The 26,206-nt window shown below is 47.2% G+C and overlaps 1 protein-coding gene across 2 annotated transcripts in view; it reads right to left on the reverse strand.

Annotated features, from left to right (window-relative positions):
• Nucleotides 1–9,235: 9,235 nt before the first annotated feature.
• The window catches only part of xirp2a (xin actin binding repeat containing 2a), a 62,448-nt gene continuing 45,477 nt past the window's right edge, over nucleotides 9,236–26,206 (reverse strand). For both annotated transcript variants that reach the window (XM_063211506.1, XM_063211507.1), the window contains 4 exons: nucleotides 26,154–26,206; nucleotides 14,248–23,812; nucleotides 9,786–9,919; nucleotides 9,236–9,367 (listed from right to left, as the gene is read on the reverse strand). The exon at nucleotides 26,154–26,206 is cut by the window's right edge and continues 51 nt beyond it. In XM_063211506.1, the coding sequence (XP_063067576.1) occupies nucleotides 9,825–9,919; nucleotides 14,248–23,812; nucleotides 26,154–26,206 (9,713 nt within the window). In that variant the 3' untranslated portion in view covers nucleotides 9,236–9,367; nucleotides 9,786–9,824. The remainder of the gene's footprint in view (nucleotides 9,368–9,785; nucleotides 9,920–14,247; nucleotides 23,813–26,153) is intronic.

The raw sequence follows: 26,206 nt of genomic DNA on the forward strand, positions 1-26,206 counted from the left end.
CAGTTCGAGGGAGAGAGAGACACACACACAGAGGGAGAGGTGTGTGTGTGTGTGTATGTGTGCGCCTGTCCTGTACACCGTGGCGTGCCGCCGGCCGTGCGCTGCCCAATCAGTGGCGAGCCAATCCTGTCTGTCGGCCAATCAGTTGAGAGGAAACACTGAGAGCACTTTCATGTGGAGAGGACGAAACTGACTGTTCATGTTGAAGACTAGACTGCCCCTTCATGTGAGAGACGAGACTGCTTCCATACATATAGCAGAAGAAAGTGATCTGTCACTTTATGTAAGAGGGGACGACACGGCGAAGAGAGACCTTTTCTTTATGCAGAAGACAAGAATACCCTGCATGAAGTAGACGACATGACATAAGATGACCTATCATCACTTTTAACAGGAGAGAAAGAGTCTTCTGCTACATAGTAGGATGGTCCGATAATGGTTTACTGCAGAGGCCTACCAGGCCTTGTCCCAGGGGCCCAAATTGCCAAGGGGGCCCTGAAGCCACAAAAAAACCACCTCATAATTGATCTATATTTATGTGCTATTCTGTTAAAATTGCACTTTTAATTACTGTATTTCACATTTTCTTGGGAGAAAATCCCTTGAATCCCAAAGGCTCCAACATCTTCCCTTAACACCCAAATCTTTTATAACCTCACCATACCATGGAGAGAGGGCCTTTCTTGTTGTTTGGCCAAGGGAGGGGCCCATGAAAAGCCAAGTGTCTCTGCAGGTTGGCCTCCATCTATATCTCCATCTATAGAGGAGAACCACTCACTTCTCTCTCTCTCCCTCTCTCTCTCTCTCTCTCTCTCTCTCTCTCTCTCTCTCTCTCTCTCTCTCAATTCAATTCAATTCAATTCATAGAAGCTTTATTAGCATGACAAAAAATATTTTGTATTGCCAAAGCATTGGTTGAAGATACATTGGTAATGATAATATAATGAAATAAGTGTTAAAATAAACACACAAATGAATGCTTGCAATTGCATTGATAATATCAGCAAGAAAAGAAAGCTCTCTCTCTCTCTCTCTCTCTCTCTCTCTCTCTCTCTCTCTCTCTCTCTCTCTCTCTCTCTCTCTCTCTCTCTCTCTCTCTCTCTCTCTCTCTCTCTCTCTCTCTCTCCCTCTCTCTGCTCGGAAGTAGACAGAGTACTGTAGCCCACCATGATTAATGTACACAGTATTTTTAGACAAACAATAGCACCATCTCTGGAGACACAGTCACAGCATGCAGGACAGAGAGTCAGCATAACCTTTTAATGTGACGTACATTTTACAGGCCATTAGGTTCAGCTGATTTTGTCTTTCCTATATATTGATTTTTTTTTCCTTTCCCCCTTTGATATTGCCTTTGTTATCCACTGACAGAAATAACATTCATTTTCAGACCATCATAGCACCTATTTTAATAACTGCATTATGTTGTTAAGATTGTTGTTAAGATTCTTCATTAAAATATACATAGGCCTACTGTATATAATATTGTCCAAGCCAACAGGAAAAGACTCAATATTTTTCTCTGTGTAGGTTCATTCATGCACACTATCGCAGTGCCGAGCATGCTGATGTGGGTTGAGGCTGAATGAGGAGTCTGTCTTCTTCTACTGCTGCCAACAAGACTCACAGACGTGGAGCCGATCTCAGACGGAACCTTAAAAGGATTCTCAGAACTCCTCTGGGATTCCGTGTTCTGTTTCATGAGCCTCTTCAAAGTGCTGGGAGCTCCATTCCCTTCACTTGCTCGCCTGTTGGATGTTGTCCATGTTTGCTTCCAGGGGTATTCCATCTTACTGCCCCCCAACCTCCCCGCCTAAAAGATCAACCAGTTAGATCCCCAGTGTATACACAGTATGCCCAGAGCGCTCCCTCCACCCCTCCCCATATATCTAGTGGATATTGTCCAGCCAGGGCTTTCTTGTTACCCAGGCTACAGGGGCCCGCTTGCCAACCCCCCAGATCCCCAGTGTATCGGGGCCCAGTTGTGGTGTGTGTGCCCAGGGTTTGCTTGTTATCCCACCCACCTCCCCTCTTCAGTGTGTATGCCCAAAGCATGCATGTAACTCCAACAGAGCCCCCCCCCCCCACACACACACACACACACAGATCACACAGTGTATGTGCCCAGAGCCCACTTTTTAGCCCCCAACCTTGCCTGGCTCTCAGATCCCCAGTGAATTTGCTCCAGAACCTACCCAATCCTCGTCCAGCCCCAGAGGCGCATCTTGCCACCAGGCAAGGCAGGCAGCCGCTTGAGGCCCCCAAGCCCCTAGATAGAGAATAACAGAACACACTTTACCACAGTAGTGGCGATTTTGGTTCAAATGTTCATTCTTTTGCATTTTTGCTTGGGGCCCCATCTGATCCTAGAATCGCCTCCCCCCAGCCCCAAACCCACAATAGACCAACGCTTCTTGGATGTTGGTTCTGTGTTTTCCGTTTGCTTCCAGGAGCGTTCTATCCAGCTCACTAGGATCTCCTCCAACTCTGCATCGCCTCCATCCACCACCATCTCCATCTAGATCTCACATGTGGGTCCAGGACTATTCCACCTCGCTGGTTCCCCCACGTTCCAACTCCTCACCCCCCATCACACTCCTCCACCCTGTTCTCCATGCCCGTCGGCAATCAGAGTGTGTTCAGCAGGTCGTGTTTTAATATGTGCGCGCGTGGGTGTGTGCATGTGCGTGTGTGTGTGTGTGTGTGTGTGTGTGTGTGTCCTATGTGTGTTTTTGTCATATTTTAATTCAGTTGGCTGGGTTCAGGTGCGGTGTCTCAAGCTTTGTCATGCGTGCTAGTGAGTGGGTGTGTGTTGAGTGGGGGATGAGCGTGTGTGTGTGTGTGTGTGTGTGTGTGTGTGTGTGTGTGTGTGTGTGTGTGTGTGTGTGTGTGTGTGTGTGTGTGTGTGTGTGTGTGTGTGTGTGTGTGTGTGTGTGTGTGTGTCTACAGTATGTGCTTCCCTTGGGATCCGCTGACTGCTCTAGCGGTATGGTGGAGTGTGTGTGTGTGTGTGTGTGTGCGTGCGTGCGTGTGTGTGTGTGTGTAGCTGCGGGGAGGAGCAGCAGTGTGTTTGAGGGTATTAATATTCTCTGTCTGATATGGAAATGACCTAATTATAAAAGAAAAAGTGTTAAATGTTTTGCCATTTCGACAGACATGACCCATTCATTATGTGCGCACGCACACACACGCACAGGCACACACACACACACACACACACACACACACACACACACACACACACACACACACACTGGGGAAGATTAATATAAGGTGAGCCACACAGAGGTAACAATCTTAGGTAGCACACATGCGCGCCCAAGCTCACACACACACACATTTTCTCAGCAAGACACTTAATTTAGCCTACTTGACATGATCTTCATTTAACGCTGAAGAAATATGAATACCTTCAAGATCTAGACCAATATAGAACAGTTTAACCTTTTAAAATATCTGGTGACTTAGCTTTTGAAGTATCCACAGCAGCATAACCTATTTCAGGCTATTTAATGCCATTGACATAGCTGTTAAAAATATCCATAGTGGCATAGCCTATTTCAGGTTTTAAATGATCCATAGTGATATAGCCTATTCTAGCAAAATAGCTTCTGACATAGTTAGCCTGATGTAGCTTTTTAAATGTCGTCAGCGACATTGACCAGTTTTGTGCTTTAAATATCTATAGTGTCAGACTTATTCCGGCCTGTTGCATGTCTAAAGCAACAGCTTATTTTAGCGTTTTTAAATCATCTTCAGTTACATAGCCTATTTTAGCGCTTTAAATACCTGGAATGGCATAGCCCACTTTAGCTGCAGCAGTAGCTACAGCGGCCAATACTGTCTTAGTTATTGCAATAGCTAGTTGCTTGTCTTACTTTAGCCACAGCAATATTTATTGCATGCTGCTGTTTTAGTGTTAGCAGGACAGGTGCAGGGTGGGAGAGTGTCATGGTGCCTATTTAAGGGTTAGTCGGTGTGCTAAATCATCCACTGACCAGTTCTGCTGCCGTAAATTGCTCTTAGCACATTGAACACATTGATGTAGAAGGTTAGCATCAATATTTAAAGTGTTCTCTTTGTGAGGGATTTGCTGCGTACAAACGTGTATACCTACCCTCAGAGTATCATCAGTGTCCAATGCTAAGAACATCTTTAAAAACGCTTTTATTCCGTATTGAACAAGGACGGTTAATACACTTTATTTTTTACTCAGTTTTCTTTTTCCTCTTCTTCTTCTTTCTACAAAATGCAGTGCTCACAAGTTTCAATCTCTGTGGCAAAACTGAAGCTACATTTCTACTCTGTGGATAGTAATGTGTTCTCTAAAATGAATCATGACCTCCTCACTGTACTCTATGCTGCACTCCCGGTGCAATAAATGAAATTGTATTTTTTTTCTAGTTTCTAGCAGCTGAAATAGGCCTACTCAATGTATTTTGGTCATACTAGTAAATATTAGTTCATCAATTAGGAAATATTCACGAAAAAAGATCAAATTTGGCAGTAGACAGCACAATTTCACTGAAACGTGTAGTTGCAATACCTACTCTGGCCACGATCTTACACAGTGCACCTTTAATTCATCAATGGAGCAAGTAAACATTTTCTTGCAGATATACAGGGCTCTTTATTTACACCAGCATCAGGGCTCAGAGTCAGACGTGTGTTATCTACACTTTCCAGACATCAGGGGACTCTGGGCTCAAAACACACTTTATATTACTCATTCCCAGCTGTGTGTGTGTGAGTGTGTGTGTGTGTGTTTGTGTTTGTGTGTGTGTGTGTGTGTGTGTGTGTGTGTGTGTGTGTGTGTGTGTGTGTGTGTGTGTGTGTGTGTGTGTGTGTGTGTGTGTGTGTGTCTGTCTGTCTGTCTGTCTGTCTCTCTGTGTCTGTGTCTGTGTCTGTGTGTGTGTGTGTGTGTGTGTACACGATACGTAGTATATCTGCATGTTGGTCTGGAAGAGGTGAGAATGTGAAAACACGGCCTTCCTTCCTTCTCCTCTTTTTCATCACTTTTTCTCCTTTTCTTCTCTTCCACACCTCCCCCTGTATTCTCCTCTCTCCTCATCACTGTTCCTCTGGCTTTTCCCCTTCATTTTCATCTTCTGTTTCATCAGTCCTTTCCTTCTTCCTATCCTCTACTCTTTTTCATCACTGTCCCTCTTCACACCTTCTCTCTCCTCATCCCTACCCCTCTTCTCATCAATGTGCCTTTCCTCTTTGTATCTTCTCATCCTCTTTTTCATCACTTCTTCAACTCTTCCTCTTCTCCCTCTCCTCCTCTTTTTCATCCCTCCATCCCCTTCTCTCTGCTCATCACGGGTCCTCTTCTCCTCCTGTCCCTTCCTTCCTCCTCCTCTTTTTCATCACTCATCCCCCTCCTGCTCTCAACGCCTCCCCCTCTCTTCTCCTCCTCCTCTTTTTCTCAGTACTGCTACTCTTCTCCCCATGCCCCATGGGTGTTGCATGGTGCCTGTGTCTGCTCTGCTGTATGGCTTCTGTGTCATGTTCCCCTTTCAGTGTCTTAGTGTGTGTGGTGTGTGTGTGTCTCTGTGTGTGTGTGTGTGTGTGTGTGTGTGTGTGTGTGTGTGTGTGTGTGTGTGTGTGTGTGTGTGTGTGTGTGTGTGTGTGTGTGTGTGTGTGTGTGTGTGTGTGTGTGTGAGTGAGTGAGTGAGTGAGTGAGTGAGTGAGTGAGTGAGTGAGTGAGTGAGTGTGTGTGTGTGTGTGTGTGTGTGTGTGTGTGTGTGTGTGTGTGTGTGTGTGTGTGTGTGTGTGTGTGTGTGTGTGTGTGTGTGAGTGAGTGACTCATTAATTCCTGGGCTCTGCTGAGAAATGGCCAGCTCAGGTGAGAGTCACCGTGAGACACACACACACACACACACACACACACACACACACACACACACACACACACACACACACACACACACACACACACACACACACACACACACACACACACACACGACACACACTAATCTGAGCCTGATCACGCGCAGACACTCAGACAGGAGCAGCCGATGGAGAAGAAATCAATACAACACTGAGCACAGACATCTGCAGTGTGCGTGTGTATGAGTGCACACGCGCACACGCGCACGTACGCGTGGATTTGTGCCTGCTCATCCGTGTGTGCGCACATAGATAGATCTCTGCTATCATTCGAACCAGCACTAGAGAGAGAGACCTTACTGAGGGAGAGAGAGAGAGAGAGAGAGAGAGAGAGAGAGAGAGAGAGAGAGAGAGAGAGAGAGAGAGAGAGAGAGAGAGAGAGAGAGAGAGAGAGAGAGAGAGAGAGAGTGCTGTGAGAAACTCCCACAAGGTAACTCCCTGGCTTGATGAAAAAAGAAAAGAGGACAGAAAAGAGGGTGACACCACTCTGATAGCAAGATCTCAGAAAATACTTTTATTCTATTTTATTCCCCGCAGTGGGACCATTACAGGTGCAACAAAAGGAGTTTCTCTTTTCTCACGCTTGCACACTGATGTCAACCTTGGGCCGACACTCAGGAGAGAAGTGAAAAGAAAAGAACAGAAAACATTCATCTAGAAACTATTCGGCAAATAAAACAAACAATCAAAAAAATACAAGCAATTCGATTTTTTAAAAAGAGTCAAAGTTATAAAATCAAAAAAATCAGCACAAGAAAACAGCAGAAGAGTATATAACGTATACAAATAGGATAGTGTATCTCTCTCAATCATAACCATCATCATCATCATCATCATCATCATCTTCATCAGCAACATCATCCTCATGAAAAGCATATATTACCCATATATTCTGCACACCAGGTGCGTTCAAACAGCTTTAAAAGTTACAAATGTTTAGCTAGAACTGCAAAAAAAGGCAAAGCCAGCATCCACAGGGTCCTCCGTCTTACGTATATAGTATAAAATATAATAATGTATGTGAGGGAATTTGAAACATTGATCATTACATTCGTCTCTCCATGGGCTTGATGACTTGCATTTATAACAGTATAACAGTATTATCGTGATTGTCTTATAACAGTATAACGGCATTCTTGGGATCGCATTATGAGAGTATAAAAAGACTACAGGAGGAAAGTGAGTGGGCGGTAAAGTGAATCAACTGAATATAAATATGAGAGTATATCTATTTCATTCTCAGTAGCAGCAAGTAAAGCAGGGCTGTGATTTTGCACTTAAGGTAATAAAAATTAAAAACAATGTGTTTGGTTGGTTGTTTGGTGGTTGATTTGGTGGTCGTCAATCCTCATCCTCATCGCTATAGTAACGGTTTTGTTTGATCTGGTCCTCCACGGACAGGGAGGTGTGTTGGCCCCCCCACAGCAGACTGGGGTTCCCCTCTCCTCCTCCTTCTTTCTCTCCAGCGCCTCCCATCTTCTCCCCCTCAGGCCCTCGCCAGGCCGACCCGAATCCCATCAGGTCGTCAAGCAAAGACCCAGAGCCTGTGGCAGAAGTGGCATTGCTCGCGGTGACACTGGTGGCTGTGGCGGTGGGAGTGGCGTCACCAAACATGTCATCCTTAAAGTCCGGCAGCAGGGTGGGACTGCGGTCCAGCCCAGCAAAGATGTCCTCCAGGAAACTGGCGGTGCTGACCTGAGACGGCCTGGCATCGGAGAACAAGCTGTCGCTCCCGCTCTCCGCCTGATCCACCCTGAACAAGCTCTCTGTGTTGGTGTTGTCCGCTTCTGCCTTCACCCCGAACAAGTCTTCTGACAGACTGACGTCGTCAGCGCTTTTGGCAATGGTAGTGGTGGTGGTAAATTCCGGAATGCCGGAGTGGAAAAAGTCTGAAGATGGTAGTTCTGACTTGCTCAGGTTTGTGTCTGTGTTTGTGTTGCCTGATGGTTTGACAGCTTCACTGCTCAGGCTGAAAAAGTCGCTGGATTTGAAAGGGTCACTCTCTAGGCTGAAGGGGTCTCCATGTTTGACAGATCCGCTTCCGAGGCTGAATGGATCGCTGTGTTGACCTACCTCCAGAGTGAACGGATCACTGTGTTCGAATGGTGCACTCTGCAGACTGAAAGGTTGGCTGTGCGAGACAGACTGACTATCCAGACTGAAAGGATCTGTGTGTGTGACAGGCTGACTACCCAGGTTTAAGGGATCACTCTCTCTGACAGACTGACTACCCAGAGTTAAAGGATCATTCTCTCTGACAAGACTGCACAGGCTGAAGGGATCGCTGGACCTGATGTCAGACACTGCTGTTTCAGAGCTGACATCCTCATCAAAACATGACCAGACAGGGGCTGAGTCCAGCAGAGAGTGGCCAATGTTGTTGTTGTTGTTATTGTTACTGTTGTTGTTGCTGCTGTTGTTTGTGTTTGAGACTCCATTGATGTTCTGTTCTGCCGCTGCATCAGCATCGATCACCGTGACCTTCACTCCATCTTTCGCCCCGTCTTTCTCTCCCTCCGCCCCCTTCACTTCTTTTGTCCCTCCGTCAGCACTTTGCTCTGCTTTCTTTTCTTCGCTCACTTTCGTCTCGCCATTCGTCTCCTTCTTCTCTGTCTCTACTTTTTTCTCCTCCCTTTTCTCCTCAGCTGCTTTCTTCTCTTCTATAACTTTGCTTTTCTCTTCCTCCTCTTTTTTCTTCTTCTCTGCACTTTCCTTTTCCTTCACTTTCGCATCGCTTCCATTCTCGGTCTTCTGTCCCGTCTCTGGTTTCTGATTGGCCGGTGTGGTTTGATTGACAGGCGGCGGCTCGGCAGGTGGGTCTGGTGGTGTTTGGTCAGGTGTCACCAGTTCAGGCGGGGGCGGAGGTGGCGGTGTGATTATTTCAGGTGGTGGTGGTGGTGGTTTGGTTTCGGGTGCTGGTGTAGTGGGGGTCTCTGGGGTTTTGCCAGCACTCCCATTTTCAGTTGGAGCTGGGGCAGCGGCGGGCGTGGTGGGTTCTTTGGTTGGCCTGGAGGCTTGTTTTGTTACCGTGTCACTTTGTGTCTCATTGTTGCCGTCTTGTTGGGGGGGCCATAATGGTTTTGCCACCTTCACCTCCTCACCGTGGATCGCTTTCTTGGGGGTCTCCGTGGTGGACTCGGGGGGCCACACGACGGCCACCTTACCAGACGGCTTTTTGGTGGCATCCTCAGTGGCCTGGCTCCTTGCTTCTTTGTCGTGGGATTCCGCCACAGCAGGGGACGCTGTGGTGCAGGGTTTCTCTGGGGACGTGTGGGGGGATGGGGATGGGGATGGGGAGGTGTGGTGGTGTTTGGCCCTGCTCTTCTCGGGGGAAGGGGGGTTCTTGTTGTTCCAAAGTTCCTTGTGGGGTCTTTCTCCAAAGCCTTCGTCGTAGTTGCCTTTAGCTTTGAACAGCTGCTTGTAGTGTGGCTTGCAGTACATTCGCCCATGGAGAGAGGCATACGTGCCTAGGCTGCAGCAAATGAAAACAACACACAGAAATATTATTAGTTTGTGTGTGTGTGTGTGTGTGTGTGTGTGTGTGTGTGTGTGGGTGTGTGTGTGGGTGTGTACATGTTTGTGTGTGTGTGTGTGTGTGTGTGTGTGTGTGTGTGTGTGTGTGTGTGTGTGTGTGTGTGTGTGTGTGTGTGTGTGTGTGTGTGTGTGGCAAGGATACTACGTGCCCAGGCTGCACACACACATACACGTAGAGTACGTCAATTTTTACTTTAATGCATGTGTATGTTTGCGCACATGTGTAGTGTGTGTGTGTGTGTGTGTGTGTGTGTGTGTGTGTGTGTGTGTGTGTGTGTGTGTGTGTGTGTGTGTGTGTGTGTGTGTGTGTGTGTGTGTGTACGTGCCTATGTGTGTGTGTGAGAGAGAGAGAGTACCTTAGCTGGCTGCTACAGTGTGTACAGCGGAAGCATGTCTTATGAAAGTTTTGTTTGTCTGCTATCAGAGACTCCATGGGGTAGACTCTCTTCCGACATACCCGACACAGTTCGGACTCGGGCACCCGTGCTCTCTGAAACGCAAGCAAGGACATCACAGGGTTAAACGATAAAGCGGAAGGCTGAAAAAAGAAGGGAGAGAGAGAGAGAGAGAGAGAGAGAGAGAGAGAGAGAGAGAGAGAGAGAGAGAGAGAGAGAGAGAGAGAGAGAGAGAGAGAGAGAGAGAGAGCAAGAGAACAAATTACGTAGATGTACACTGAAACACAGGCAAGGACATCACAGGGTTAAAACCGCCACAATCAGTGTGTAGCAGTACATTCAGTCAGTATGGAATTACATCACCAAGATACAAACACATACACACACGTGTGCTGTCCGAAACACAAGCAAGGCCATCACATGGTTGAATCACACAGATACCCTGTTTGGGACTAACAGGTAAGGGTTCTGTTCTGACTGGCAGATCATGCGCACTACACATTATATGAATTACAATGGCTGATGTCAACAAAGGCTCTGTTTGTCCACCAGGCCCATATACAGCATGGGGCCCTGGTCTTTACTTTCCTGGCAGAGTTTTTAAGGATATGTCTTAAAGCAGTCTTAAAGCTATACGTATTAATGAAACTCTCCACAGAGTGAGATGTTTGGACAGTCAGGTTGACGCATTATGTTAATTTTGAGGCGGAACTGAAGATGGAAATAAATGGCTGGGGAGACAGAAATAAATGAGCTGGAGTCAGAAATGAATGGGTAACACTTCCAAATAAGGGGCCATAATTAACAGTAAAGTAGCTACAACCTAATACTTAAGTAAGGGTTAATAATCATTACTTTAATACCACATTAGACACATAATACTTGTACTTAACTATTAGATAACTATTACCTTGTGTTACAAGTTAATAGCATAGGCCTATTATTATTTAAGTAATAGATAAGTAAGGGCACAGTTAATAGTTAAGTAGCTATCAGGTCATACTTAACTAAGGACCAAAAGTAACACTTACTTAATACAAAAGCAACGCATAACTAATGGTTATATAATACATAAATATTGGGTTTTGGGACCCTTATATTAGAGTTGGCTGAGGATAACTAATGGTTAATTAATAGATAGATATTGGTGTTTGGGACCCTTATATTAGAGTTGGCTGCGGATAACTAATGGTTAAGTAATTAATCTACTGTGACATCTAGTTTTCACTCATTCAAATCACTGTAATAGTGGCAACAGGAGCCATTATATAGCAAGGATTGGACGTACACTTCTCAATGATGGTGGGATGATGAGATGTAATTTTTTCATGTGCCACTTATTAAATTTAATGGTGAAAACCCTACAATAAATGCAGAACATTATGAAGAGTAACAGTTTTGAAGCGAAACTAAACCATTCCTTTGTGATAATTAGGTTAATGTTTGAGAATATTAGCTCCAAGAAGAGCAGTGCATGATGGGTACGCAATCTATAGACAACAATAATTCGGTATTATTTAATCATTAGATATGCCTTACTTTTGTATTAAGTAAGTGTTAATTAAGGTCCTTAGTTAAGTATGACCTAATAGCTACTTAACTATTAACTGTACCCTTACTTATCTATTAGTTAAATAATTATATGCTATGAACTTGAGACACATGGTAATAGTTATCTAATAGTTAAGTAACTGCTTACTAATGTTTAACATGTGAATTAATAACAGTTTATATGTGTCTAATGTGGCATTAAGTAGTGATTATTAACTGTTACTAAAGTATTAGGTTATAGCTAATTTGCTGTTAATTATGTTAATTATAATTATATATATGATCCCTTACCATGTGTCTCAAGTTAATAGCATATAATTATTTAACTAATAGATAAATAAGGGTACAGTTAATAGTTAAGTAGCTATTAGGTCATACTTAACTAAGGACCTTAATTAACACTTACTTAATACAAAAGTAAGGCATATCTAATGATTAAATAATACCGAATTATTGTTGTCTATAGATTGCGTACCCATCATGCACTGCTCTTCTTGGAGCTAATATTCTCAAACATTAACCTAATTATCACAAAGGAATGGTTTAGTTTCGCTTCAAAACTGTTACTCTTCATAATGTTCTGCATTTATTGTAGGGTTTTTACCATTAAATTTAATAAGTGGTACATGAAAAAAATTACATCTCATCATCCCACCATCATTGAGAAGTGTACGTCCAATCCTTGCTATATAATGGCTCCTGTTGCCACTATTACAGTGATTTGAACGAGTGAAAACTAGATGTCACAGTAGATTAATTACTTAACTATTAGGTATGCTCAGCCAACTCTATTAAAAGGGTCCCAAACACCAATATCTATGGATTAATTAACCATTAGTTATCCGCAGCCAACTCTAATATAAGGGTCCCAAATATCAATATCTATCTATTAATTAACCATTAGTTATCCTCAGCCAACTCTAATATAAGGGTCCCAAAACCCAATATTTATGTATTAATTAACCATTAGTTATGCCTTGCTTTTGTATTAAGTAAGTGCTAATTTTGGTCCTTAGTTAAGTATGACCTGATAGCTACTTAACTATTAACTGTGCCCTTACTTATCTATTAGTTAAATAATAATATGCTATTAACTTGTAACACAAGGTAATAGTTATCTAATAGTTAAGTAACTGCTTACTAATGTTCAACATATGCATTAATAACAATTAATATGTGTCTAATGTGGCATTAAGTAACGTTTATTAACTCTTACTTAAATTAGGTTGTAGCTACTTTACTGTTAATTATGGCCCCTTATTTGGAAGTGTTACCAATGAATGAAATAAATGAAATAAATGATGCGATTCAGGAGGCCCAGGCTTCTCCTGAAACAATGCTGCAATGCACGATCCCATCAAAGCTCAGGAAATGCTGACACCACACTTTTTCTCTGCCGTGCCTGGCATCTGTGTGTGTGTGTGTGTGTGTGTGTGTGTGTGTGTGTGTGTGTGTGTGTGTGTGTGTGTGTGTGTGTGTGTGTGTGTGTGTGTGTGTGTGTGTGTGTGTGTGTGTGTGTGTGCGTGCGTGCGTGCGTGCGTGCGTGTGTGTGTGCACACGTCTGTTAATCTGTGCGCACTCTAAGATCTATTGACATTACTGTACAGAGCAATGCCATTGCCAGACAATGCCATGGCCGATGGGCAACACAAACATGCAGTGAAGACGCCTGCAAAACACTTGTAAATTATCTAAACGAAATAATTTTCTGTAAATGTGTGCATGTATACGGCACACTTGATGTGTCCCTGCATTAAGTGGTGTCGCTGCATTTCAGTGCTGTAGTGCCCGTCTGCTTTTCCTTTTACATTGAAGTTGTAGCGGTTCATTCAGGGACTCCGTGTGCCAGCTGATGCCCAATATTAGGTACACCGTGATGCATACCAATTGAGCACATCATAATTGTTTCTATCTGGGTCGCTGGGAGCCAATTTTGGGGATATTCATGCATCTTCAAGCCGAGGCTGAGTTTTAACACGCAGCCTGAGATTTAATTACTATACAAATAAACAGCTGAGGATAAACACCAATACCTGTAGGGGGAAACAGTTTTACAAAGTAACCATGCATTATATTTATGACTGGCTGAGCAAAGGAGAAAGGTGTAGCCAAGCAAGGCTTAAAGTTCTGGTTTTCTTATGGGATTATAGCAGGGACATTAAACAAGAAGAAAGGGAAGACAGTATGGAATTGAATGAAAAGACATTCACTAATAACTCTGCAATTTGGGCAGTGCACAGAGCCACCTGTGAAAAAGCATGTGTCAGAACAACCAAACCAGTAACCACGCCAAAACAAATAACAAAACACATAAAGCCAAGCATGTTAGAATATCTAAAAAAGGCAACAAAGATCATAGAAAATATCCCAACTTGTGATTGCAATCTAGGCTCACACACATCAGTACTCAGCAAAGTTGACAACATACATCCTAGCAGCTGATGTCTAATCACACCATGGCTCATTAGTTATTGTCAAAACAAACAAACAAACAAACAAAAAACAAAAGCTGATGGTAGAACACACCACAGTCACCCATGCTGAACGCTCTTTACCATTTAGTGTTCATACATACTGTACAGAAATGAATACTTCATATATGGAAAGCTGTAATAACTCAAAAACCCCATCATCAATGTTACATTTATTAGGCATGTCCATGCTGTTCACCTTACCTGTTATGTCAATGATACAGTATGTTAGACAGTGTAAACACATGAACAATACACAAACACCCCAATTGCTGATGTTAAAACACACCACACTCATCTCCATAGTGTTTCTGATTAGTCATCATGTTCATTACAGATCACACCAAGGCCAGTGTCTGACTATGATTAGTGCTCTCCATGCTTAGTCATTCGTTTTTTACCGCTGGTCACGGTGCGTGAAGAGGAAGAGGAGCTCCGCGACTGCTGGTTGGCGCTGAAGCCAAGGTTCCGGAACACTGTCTCGCTCTCGACCCACGACTGCTGGAAGCCTTTCAGCAGCTCCTCGGCGGAAGGCTCGGGCGACGCGCCCATGCCACCCTTAACAACCTCTGCGTAGCTCGGCGGGTTCGGGATGGGCACGGGCATGGGGCTGCCGGAGGAGTGCTGCACGCTTTCTGCATGAGAGGTCGTACTGGAGCCGGAGACGGTGATGGTGTTGCCGAACTCGTCCATGGTGGTGTAGTGCTCCGTGACGGACTGCGTCTCGGAGAAGCTGCCGGAGCCGTCCTTGTCCCGTTTCTCCTCCCGGACGTGGTGGAAGCTTGGCTGCCCTAGCTCAAACACGTTCTTGATGGCCTTCATGTCGAAGGAGGGCATCTCATCAGCCGGGGTGGGCTTGCGCTCGATCTCAGCTGCGTCCCCCTCCTCTGTGTCACTGCCGAGCCTCTCTGGGATCTGAATGGGGTCCTTGCGGGTGTACACCTTGGGCTGTGGCGACTCGAACCTGTTGACGAGCCTGGACAGGTCGATGCGGGGCAGGTCCTCCTTGAAGGGCACCTGGGCCTCTATGATGACCTCCTCTTCCTCCTCCTCGCCATCGGCTCCCAGCCGCTCAGGGATGTCGATCGGGTCCTTACGTAAGTACTGCTTGTTCACCTCCGCCTTCTGCGCCTCTTCGAAGAACTTCTGCTTGTCCTTCACTGACATCATCGAGTCACCGTGAATCTCTGCGTCCGAGAGGTCCAACATCGTGTCTGTGTACTGCATCGTCTCCATGCAGAACTCCTGGTGGCTGGAGGACACGGATGAGGTCTCCATGGCTTCCATCTCAGAGGCGCGGATAGATGACGTCATGGTCATGTGCTCGGGGATGGGCATTGGAGGTGGCGTCTGGGCCATCTTGGCCAAGTTATCTCTCAGCTTGGATGATCGGCTCATTGTGGGGGAGGGAGTAGCCCCTGACCGGTACATCTTAGTGGGGGTTTCCGCCCAGCGAGGTGGGGGTGTCGGTGTAGCCCCTGACCGGTGTGATGGTGGGGGGGAGGGGGCCACTGGAGGGACCAAAGGAGAGTCGGTCCTCCTGGACGACTCAATACTAATGAAGGTGGGGGAGGGGGTTCTGAACCGCATGGAGTCACTTTGGGGTGCTGCTTTGGGCTCTGGGGTACTTGATGCAGCTGCTGCTGAAACGTCCTGCTCCTTAATCTCCTGAGTGCTCCTCCTCTCCTCCTTCATTTTCTTCTGACTCTGTATTTTTGCAGATCCAATGCTTATTTTAGATATTTTCTGAGCCGCTCCCCCGGCTTGGGCCTGCACCACCACAGGCTCAGACTGGGGCTGGGGCTCTGGCTCTGGCTTGCTGGCCGGCTGCTGCATGTTTTCCTCCAGGAAGATGAGTTTGGACTGAGCAATGTTCCTTATATGAGTCACAACGTCCTTCACCTTCTGCTTGCTGTACTGGACGGCCCACAGCCGTGATCTCTCTTCCATGGTGATCAGCCAGTCAGGCAGGGAGCTCAACATGGCCTTCACAGAATGTGCAGTGGCCATTTTGCCCTGCAGGGATTTGAGTTGACTCAGCACCTTCTGCACTTCCTCATACATCTGGCTCTGAGAGATCTCGCTCACCACCTCCTGAGCGCTCACTTCTTGTGTGCTGACTTCTGCCTCTTGCTGCTGGGTCTGTTGATGTTGTTGCTGCTGGATCTGTTGCTGTTGCTGGATCTGTTTCTGTTGTTGCTGTTGGGATTTTTTCTTGATCTGGATCTTGCTCGTCTGCTGAATGCTCTGCTGCTGCACCTGCTTCTCCGTCACCACCACCTCCTCTCTGATCTGCACATGCTTCTCTTTAACCTGCTGCTGCTGCTGGGACTGGATGACCATCACCTGACCTTGTGGAACCTCGGGGGTCATGGGGGGCACAGGGGAGACCTGGATAGGCATGACCTGTTTCACCTCCTTCTCCTTCTTTGACTTGTGCTTGGATTTTTTCATCTGAATCTCCACTTTGGTGCTTGCAGCTGCAGCGGCCTTGCCAGTTTGTTCCGTAAACACCTCGGTTTTATGGGTAGCTCCAGAGGTGGCCTCTAATACCTGTTCTGCTGTGCTTGCCTGGATGATCTGGGAGCTCTCTGTGGTCTTCTGGCCCACCTGTGTGGTGGCTTCAGTCACCACAGTCTCCTTCTGTGCCACATTTACTTCTTGCTTGGCCTCTGCCTCGATCTTGGGTGGCTTGAATGTTTTGACCTTGAAGTTAGGTGTCACCTTGGGCATCTTCATAGGGGGTTGGGGCCCCCCCTTTTTCACCTCTTGTGTTACAGAGCTGGAGACTTGCTCCACCGCTTCCTGTTTGGAGACAGTTGTTTCAGAGCTGGTCTTGACAGCTGTCTGCTGCTGTTGGGTTTGGACATTGGATGAGGCCTGAACATCAGACGAAATAGACTGGGCAGCTTGAGTCACTTCAGAGGACATAGCCTGTTGCTTTTTTGAGTCTTGGCCAAATTTCTTACCAATTGTGGGCTTGGCCATGGGGATTTGGGTGGGTGGTTTGACTGGAGGTGGCTCCTTGGGAACTGGGGATTGTTTGGCAACAACTTCAGGCTCTTTTGGGGGAGGTGGTAGGGGAGGCTCTGGCTTATTTTCTTCCACTGTTACCTGTGGTGGTGCCGGTGGCTGCAACTGGACTGGAGATTGCACCTGTGGAGGTGATGTTGGAGGGGTGACCTTGGACTTCTCTTCTTCTTCTCTCTGCTTACGATACCTCTCCTCAGCCAGCATGAGAGGAGTCTTGAACTTCCTGACATATGGTTTTGGCTTTGGCGCCTCAGTGGTCTCAGGGGGAGGTGGCAGTTTTATGGGGGGCACCCACACTTTCTTGGGTGGGCGTGGAGATTCCCCCTGCACAGGCCTGGGCACTGGGATACCAGAGGGAATCTTTGACACTGGTGGAGGAGGAGGAGATGGTGGCACAGATTGCGTCTTCATCTGTTCTTCCTGTTTGGCACTCTCCTCTTTTGTGGAAGATATGTCCTGTTTTTCCACTACAGGAGCTGGAGGAGGAGGTGTAGGTGGGGGAGGAGGTGGTTGGGGTGCTGGTGGCTGCTTCTTCTGCCATTTGAATTTGGGAGGCTCAGCTGGTTTGGGGGGCTCTGGCTTGGGGACTTTAAAGAGGGGACGAGATTTGGGTTTGGCAGGGCCGGTCTGGGACACGGCGCTCAACTCCTGCTGGGTTGGAGGAGGAGGCAGGAAGTCCTGAGATGGAGGGGGAGGTGGAGGGGGGAAGAACTCTGCATCAGCCTCCGCAGTAGAGGGTGGAGGTGGTGGAGGGAGAGGGAGGTCGCTGTCCTGCCTCATTACCTGAGGACGCACCAGAGGAGGAGGCACGTCTGTGATGGGAGAAGGAGGAGGAGGTAGGGAGAGCTCTGACTCGGACGGAGGAGGAGGTGAGGCAGGAGGAAGAGGCAGGTCGATCTGAGGCTGAGGAGGCTGCTGCTGCTTGTTCTTCTTGATCATTCCCTTGCCGCCACTGTAGCCCGATTTCAGGTTCTTCACAGTCTGCTTCTGAGTGACGCTCTTCTGCTCTGTCGTCACAGAGGTCTGCACCTGTGTGACGGTCCTTATCTCCTGGGTCTGTTTTGTGGTAACATTGACCTGGGACGTTTCCTGTGTTGCCACAGTGCCTGATGTCACCGCAGCGACCTGCTGTGTGGCTGTGGTGACCTGCTGTGTGGCCTCAGCCTTCTCCTTCTGCTTCACGGTGTTCTTCCTCTTGATCTGTATGGGTCCAGGGTTGCCAGGGTTGCCAGGGTTACCAGCCTTTACCTTGGCTGCTTCCTTTTGACCTTTAACCTTTGTTTGCTGTTCCCTCACCTGTTGCTCCTGGGTGACTGTTTGCTGATGCTGAATGCTTGTTTGCTGCTCCGCCTGGGTGACTTTTTGCTGTTGCTGATGGGAGCTGGTTTGCTGTTGTTGAACATTAATTTCCTCCTTGACAGTCACTTCCTGTTTGACTTTCTCTTCTTGCTTGCTGACTTGCTGTTGCTTAGCACTGTTCTGCTGCTGTTGCTGCTGCTGCTGCTGCTGCTTGCTCACTTGCTGTTGCTGTTGCTTCTGCTGCTGTTGCTGTTGCTGCTGCTTGATCTGTTGCTGTTGCTGCTTCATTTGCTGTTGTTTGATCTGCTGCTGTTGTTTGATGTTTTGCTGCTGTTTCATCTTCATCTGCTGCTGTTGCTTCTTGCTCAGCTGCTGAGTCTGTGATAGAGACTGAGACTGAGCAGACTGCTGAGAAACCTCAGAGGTGGTTTCGACAGTTGTTGCCTCTGAGACTGTGGATTGACTTGTCTGTCCTGCAGCCTGGGAACTCTGCTGGGTTTGAGTCTGAGAGACACCCTGGCTACTGCTGTTTGTCTCTCCAGTCTCAGTCTGGTTCATCATGGCCATGGCCCTGCTCTGTGCCATGGCAGCAGCCAAACACTCTGGGCACTCATGCAGAGGAGCCTTCACCCTCCTGACATTGTGGCCCTTGTGCGTGTGCGTCTCCTCCTTCTTTGTCAACAGGCAGTGTATGGCACCCTGAACATCCCCCCTCACCACCTCCTCTTTCTCAATCTGAGTTTCCTCCTGCTCGTAAAGTGCCTTTATGGAGGTTTTGATGTCTCCCTCTGTGCTGGCCCTGCGCTGCATGCGTGGGGCGGCACCTGGCTCCATCAGCAGCTGAATGGTGCCCCTCACATCCCCTTGCTCGCTGACCTGATGCTGGTACATCTTCTTCTCTGAGGAGGCATCCTGGAGACCTCGCATGGCTGAGTGGATGTCGCCTCTGACAATCTCCTCCTTCTCCACCTCCTTCATGGCTTGTTTCGCCTCCTCAAGGGACCTTAGGGTGCCCCTAATGTCTCCAGGCACCAGGTCCTCGATCACCACCTCTGTCTTGGTGTTGGCTGACTTCTCAAGAGACTCTAAGGCTCCTCTGATGTCCCCTCTGACTATTTCTGGTTTCTCCACACCCTTCACCTGGTTGGTAGCCTCCGCCAGTGAGCGCAGCGTGGTGTTTATGTTTCCTCTCACCACTTGCTCTTTCTCCATGCTAACCCTTTGGTTCGCAGCTTGTGTGAGAGAGTCGAGAGCTGCCCTCAGGTCACCCTTGACTACCTCCTCCTTCTGCAGGTTCTGAGCAGCCGTCGGTGCCGTCATGAAGACTTTCACGTTGCTGTGCACGTCTCCACGTAAGATATCCTCATTGGTCACCGTGCGGCCAATCTCCTTCTGGTTCCTTCTCAGCATCATTTTGGTTGTCTCTACGTCACCACCGATGATCTTCTCCTTCTCCTGATTCTCCTCTATGGTTTCACCGGCCTCCGTCTGCAGTTGCCGCAGGTAATCCAGTGCCCCGGACTCAATGCACGTGGAGTAGAAGCTCACGTTTCCCCTCTCCGTCTCTCCCACTCTGATCTTGCTCTGCTCCGAATCATCAGGGTTGGAGAGGAGCCTGTGCAGAGTTCCTCTCACGTTGCCCCTGACTATGTCCTCCTTCTCAATGCCCTCTTCAGTCTCTTTATTCAAGAGGGAGTAGATGGTCATCCTAACATCTCCTTTCTCATCCTCCTGGATGAGGATGCCCCTTTTGTTGGCGCCTTCCTCTTTGAGCAGGCTGTTGATGGCCTCTTGTATGTCTCCTCTGATTATCTCTTCCTTCTCCATGTTCACTCCCTTCTCCTGGTTAAACAGCTGTTTGACTGTGGTGTTGATGTTGCCTCTCTCCTCCATGTCGATGGTGATGGCCTTATCTGTGCGCTCACAGCGGTTCAGCAAGTTCATCATGATGTTGTTCAAATCGCCTCTGATCACCTCCTCGCGCTGGATCTCTGGTGCTTCCTGGTTCATCAGTTTATACTTGGCCATCCTCACATCTCCAATCTCGTCTGTCTCAATGAGGATACCCTGTGAGTCCACCATCCTCTGGCTGTACAGCTCCTCCAGGGTGCTCTTAATGCTCTTGCCAATGATCTCAGTTCTCTCGACGCTGCTTTCACTGAATTGGTTGAGGGGTGTAGACTCAAAGAGCCACGTTGTGCTCTTCACATCTCCCTGTGGGATCACCTCCCGGGTGACAACGGTTTCTGTCCCGTCACTCTCCTTTATGCGATCCAGAGGCTCTTTCTCAAACAGCCACACGGACTGTTTCACGTCTCCTTTCACCACTTCTTCCTTTGTGACCTTCTCCATCTCGTCATATTCGGAGCCCTCGCTATGAATCTGGTCGATGGTGCGTGTCTCAAAGAGCCAAGTGGAAGACCGCACATCTCCCTTTTGAATCTCGCTCACACTGACCGTTCTGACATACTTGGAGCTCTGGTCATCCTCAAAACGTTGTTTGTTCATCTTCACATCTCCACTCTCGATGTGTTCCACAGTCTTCAGACGTACTTTCATTTCCTCAGTGATCTCATCCAGTGGCTGAGTTTCAAACTTCCACCTGGCAGATCGGACATCTCCCTTCTGCACATCTTCCTCTGTCACAGCCTTGATGATGTAAACTTCATCAGTGTCTCGAATGGAGTCCAGGGGCTTTGTTTCAAATTGCCACCTGGCCCCGACTACGTCTCCCCTCATAACCTCCTCCTTGGTGACAGTGGTCACTTCGTGGTAGTGTCCCTCTTTGTCTCGAATGGCGTAGAGAGGCTGGGTCTCAAACATCATGGTGTAGTTCTTGACATCTCCCTTCTCAATGTCCTCCCTGATGGTAGACTGAATCTTTTTGATCTCTGTCTCTGAGGCCTCATCTTGGATTTTATCCAGAGAGTAAGTCTCGAAAATGAAGCGTCCTTTGTCGACATTTCCACCCTGGACGTCTGTGACTGTGCGAACATCTTTTGACTCCTCTGAGTCACGGATGGCATCAATATTCTGGGTCTCAAACAGATAGGTGCAGTTGACCACATTTCCTTTCTGGATGTCCTCAGCTTGTTGAGACTTCAGCTTCATCATGGTCTGCCCCGAGGTGGAGGTCATGATGTCAGATGCCTGGTTCTCGAAGACGTACTTCATTCTGGAAACATCTCCAGACTGGATATCAATCTGAGTTACTCTCTTGAAGTCACTGTTGTCCTCTCCTGTGATATTCTCCAGATTTTCTGTCTCAAACAGGAAGCGAGCGAGGCGCACGTCTTTGCCCTGGACCTCCTCTTGGTCCACTGTGCAAGTCTTCAGTACAGTCTCTGACTCATCGCGTATGGTGTCCAGGGCCTGTGTCTCAAACAGCCAGGTGCATGTCTTTACATCTCCTTTCTGCACCTCAGTGGACTCTTCCTTGACCTCAGCCTTTTCATACAGGGCATCCATAGGCTGTGTCTCAAACAGCCATCTGCACGTCTTGACATCACCTTGCTCAATATGGACGCCCTCTTTAGTCTTGTTCTCCTCGTCTTCAACACTACTGAAGTACTTGATGGCATCAAGAGGCTGAGTTTCGAAAAGCCACTTGGCTGTTTTCACATCACCTGATTCAATCTCCTGCTTGGATATGCCTTTGATGATCTGGAATTTGTCTATGCTCTCATCAAACTGATCAATTGGCCTTGTTTCAAACATCCATTTACAGCTACGCACGTCACCCTTGACCACTTCTTCCCGTCGGATGGTCTTAACCTCGTGGTAGTGGCCTGAACTGTCTTGCATGGCGTACATGGGTGTCGACTCAAACAGGTGCTTGTTGGATCTGACAGAGCCACTTGTGACACCTTCCACCTGTATCCTCTGTGTGTCGCATTTGCTGAGATCCATTGTCTCAAAGACCTCCTTGTAATTTCTCACATCTCCCTTATCCAGAGCCTCCAGGTTGACTGTACGAGTGATTTCTTTCCTCTCCTCCCTGATCTGCTCCAGCGGCCTGGTCTCAAACTGCCACTTCTGGTGCCTGACATCTCCCCTCTCCTCCTCTGTCATGGTTCTCTTCTGCAGTTTGCCTACATCTCTGAGCTCTTTCAGGTCATCCATGGGACCCGTTTCAAACAGGTGCCTGGCAGAGGTCACGTCTCCTCCGAGGATGTCGGTGGCCTCTGTCGGTCTTGCGTTTGCGTTGTCTTTCAGAGTGTCCATGGGCTGGGTCTCAAAGACCATGCAGTGCTTGCGCACATCCGCACCGATGATCTGCTCCTTTGTTTGTCTGGAGCCCTCCCACTCCTCGTCTTTGATGGTGTCCAGGGTTTTAGTCTCAAACAGCCAGCGGCCCTTGTTGACCCCGCCCTGGTGGTTCTCTTCTATGGACACGCCGCAGATGAGCTTCACCTGGGATGGGTCTTTGTTGATCATATCCAGAGGCTGGGTTTCAAAGAGCCAGCGTGACGTCTTGACGTCTCCCTTCTCTGTCTCCTCCCGACGCACCTTGGTGATCTCTAGCATCTCGCCAGAGTCTCCACGGATGACGCACATGGGGTGAGTCTCAAACATCTTGGTGGTCATCTTCACCTCTCCTTTGATCTCCTCCAGCTCTGACTTCAGGCTGAGGAAGTGGCTCTCATCAATGGTCTCTGTGTGGCTCAGAGAGTCCAGGTGTTGGGTCTCAAAGAGGTAACGGGCGGTCTTCACATCGCCTCCCGATATGTCTTTGGTGTAGACCACCTCGTTGCCCTGGTTGTCCTCCTGGTAGATCTTGTTGAGTGTGTCCATGTTCTGTGTTTCAAACAACCACGTGGCTGTCCTGACATCCCCTCTAGCCAGCTCCTTAATCCTTCCGCCGTTCTGCTGCTCCATTGAGTCAGGCGTGTCTGCGCCCAGTGCATCAATAGGCTGTGTCTCGAACATCCAGGCCGTGTACTTGACATCATTTCCTGCAATGATCTCCTGCTGTGCAATGTTCCGCCCGCCATGTTCCATGCCGCTGTCCTCGTCCGGCGTCTCATCCTTGATGGTGTCGAGAGGCTTGTTCTCGAACATCCAGCGCATGGACTGCACCTCTCCCTTGAGGATCTCGTCCCACTCTAGGTATTCCCGCTCAGGGCTCATGCACTTGCTGGGGCTGCTGCTACTCTCAAACATGGACCGTGTCTGCTGCAGTGCATCCTCGTATTCAGCGCAGGACAGCTCCTCGTTGTAAATGTCCTTCTCCAGGGTCTTGCGCATGTCCGGGTGGATGTGCTTGTAGAGGCGCTTCATCTCGGCCAAGTTGCGCTGCTTGAAGTGGTAGTCGCGGGCAAGCTGGTGGGGGCAGACGTGCCCGTGGGGAAGGACTGGTGTGGGCTGGGGGGAGGGGCAGCGGACAGGAACCTCATTGGGTACCTGGAGAAACTCGGTGGGTGGAGGGGGGAAGCTTAGCTGCTCTTGCACCTGCTGTTGCTGCTGCTCGAGCACTGTAGTGGTAGTTTTAGCAGAGGATGAGGCTGAGGTGGAGGAGGAAGAGGAGGCGTCGATTGTTCTGGTGACGGCCACGGTCTCGTAGTGTCCATCCTGAGTCACCTTGGAGGAGACGTTCACTGGAGCCCATTGGAACTCATTGTAATCAACATCAATCTGATTGGTCAAGAAGTTGGGGTGAGGAGATCATTGATTGGTTCATGGTTTGAGGTGAGGACATCATTGGTGTTTGAGGAGATCATTGTTCATTTGGAGAGGACAGGTTGGGGAGATCATTGTGGTTTGAGGCAGCAAAGGAAAGGAAAGGGAAGGAAAGGAAAGGAAAGGAAAGGAAAGGAAAGGAAAGGAAAGGAAAGGAAAGGAAAGGAAAGGAAAGGAAAGGAAAGGAAAGGAAAGGAAAGGAAAGAAAAGAAAAGTGGATTAACTGCATGATACAAAAAAATATCTCAACTTCAGATTTTTTTTTCAGATATCTGACTCTGCTCCCAAAAGTTAAGAGTTACAGTTTCCAACAGGGTTTATTTTCAATAGCCTGTCACAAGTGTAGGTTCAGTTATAAAGTAAGTTCCAGATAGTTGGGTGACAGACACCCCAGGAAAGCACAGTACAGTCAGAGAAAGTGGAGTAGAGAAGAAGCAGAGAGTAAGATGTAAACGCTGAAGCTCTCGAGGAGGAGAGAGGAGAGACACAGTATTTATATTCAGACTAACATGCAGTAGAGGTGGTGGTGGTGGTGGTGGTGGTGTGTGCGCGTGCGTGCGTGCGTGCGTGTGTGCGTGTGTCACAGTAAACTAATAAAAACAGCCCCTTCTCTCCCCAGGCTCAATAGTAAACGAATTAAGTAGGGGGGGTCCAAGCGGGGCATAAAATGACTTTGAATCAATTATGAGTGCAGCTGTACAACTGATCCATACCTAACGTTATGAGTGTAGCTGTGAAACTGATCGGTAGCCAGTGATCAATGTGCCCCTCTGTTGTGTTATGAATGTCTCAATATGAAACTATGTGCTATTATTACAATAGCATGTAACGACACAGCTTGGCAGTAATGATTTTAAATTGTTGCTACCATGAAGAATGGTAGTATGGCATCAGTCCCTATTAGGTACATGTGTCTACCTTTGTTAGATAGTGATTTACTGTATATACTACAGTATGGCCCAATTACATGTAGCGGCCACCATATTGAGCCAGAAGTGGCTATCATGTCCTGTGTGTGTCAGTATGTTTTTCAGTGTGTGTGTGTGTGTGTGTGTGTGTGTGTGTGTGTGTGTGTGTGTGTGTGTGTGTGTGTGTGTGTGTGTGTGTTTTCATGTGCATGTGGGTGTGTGGGCATGCTAGGCCAGTCAATCTAGCTCTAAAAAGGCCCAAACCCGGGACGAATTGCAATAGTAATGGTTTCTACTTTTAAGTGATCCTTAAACCCCCTTGTATCACATATTAAAAATCTACAGCTTTATATTTTGTGGAACATACTTTTTTTCGAGGTCAGAGTTGGCAGATTTCCCATTCATTTCTCCATAGGGAGAGAATATAGGAAATAAAAGGTGAATAGGGTAAAATTTTAAACTATGGCATATTCATTTGAAACTTTCACAGATGGTTACTCACATTCAGGCAAACAATTTTGGTATTGCAAGTTTTCTGAAATATGATGATGGAATATGCAAATGAGGTCATATGTACTGAAATATGTGATAAAATCTGTGGTAACAGACCAAGCATAAAACAAATTGCAATAGTAATGGTTCATACATTACATTGATCCTTCAACCCCTCTGCATCACATATTAAAAATCTACTTTCATCAATTCAGTGGAACATACCTTTCCTGCTACGTCTGACCTTCAAAAAAGTATTTTCCACAAAGGTGATGAAGGTAGATTTTTCATATGTGATGTAGGGTGTAGGTATCAATAAAAAGTGTAAATCATTACTTTTGCAAATTCTTTTATGTTTTGCCCGTTGTTGCACAATTTATCACATATTTAAGTAGATGTGATCTCATTTGCATATTTAATCATCATATTTCAGACAACTTGCAATACAAAAAATCTTTGTCTTTGCTTGAGTAAATTACTGTGAAAGTTTCAAAATGATATCTCATTTTTTAAATATTTTAGCCTATTCCCCAAGTATCTCCTATTGTCTCCCTATGGGAAAATGAATGGGAAATCTCCAAATTTGACCTTGAAAAAAGTATGTTCCACTAAATATAAAGCTGTAGATTTTTTATATGTTATTTATACCTAGGGATTACAAAAAACATGGAATGATTACTATTGCCATTTGTCCCGGGTCAAACGCTAGATTGACTGGCCTATGCCTACATGAGTGTGTGCATGTGTGTGTGTTTGTAACTGTGTGCGTGCATGTGTGTGTGCGTGTGTGTGCCTGTGTGTGCGTGTGTGTGTGTGTGTGTGTGTGTGTGTGTGTGTGTGTGTGTGTGTGTGTGTGTGTGTGTGTGTGTGTGTGTGTGCGTGTGTGTGTGTGTTACCTTGACTTGTTTGCTGGGTGCGGCCTCCTCAATGGTCTTTTCATACTGCTGCT

This window comes from Engraulis encrasicolus, chromosome 12 (assembly GCF_034702125.1).
Source record: "Engraulis encrasicolus isolate BLACKSEA-1 chromosome 12, IST_EnEncr_1.0, whole genome shotgun sequence".
NCBI lineage: Eukaryota > Metazoa > Chordata > Actinopteri > Clupeiformes > Engraulidae > Engraulis > Engraulis encrasicolus.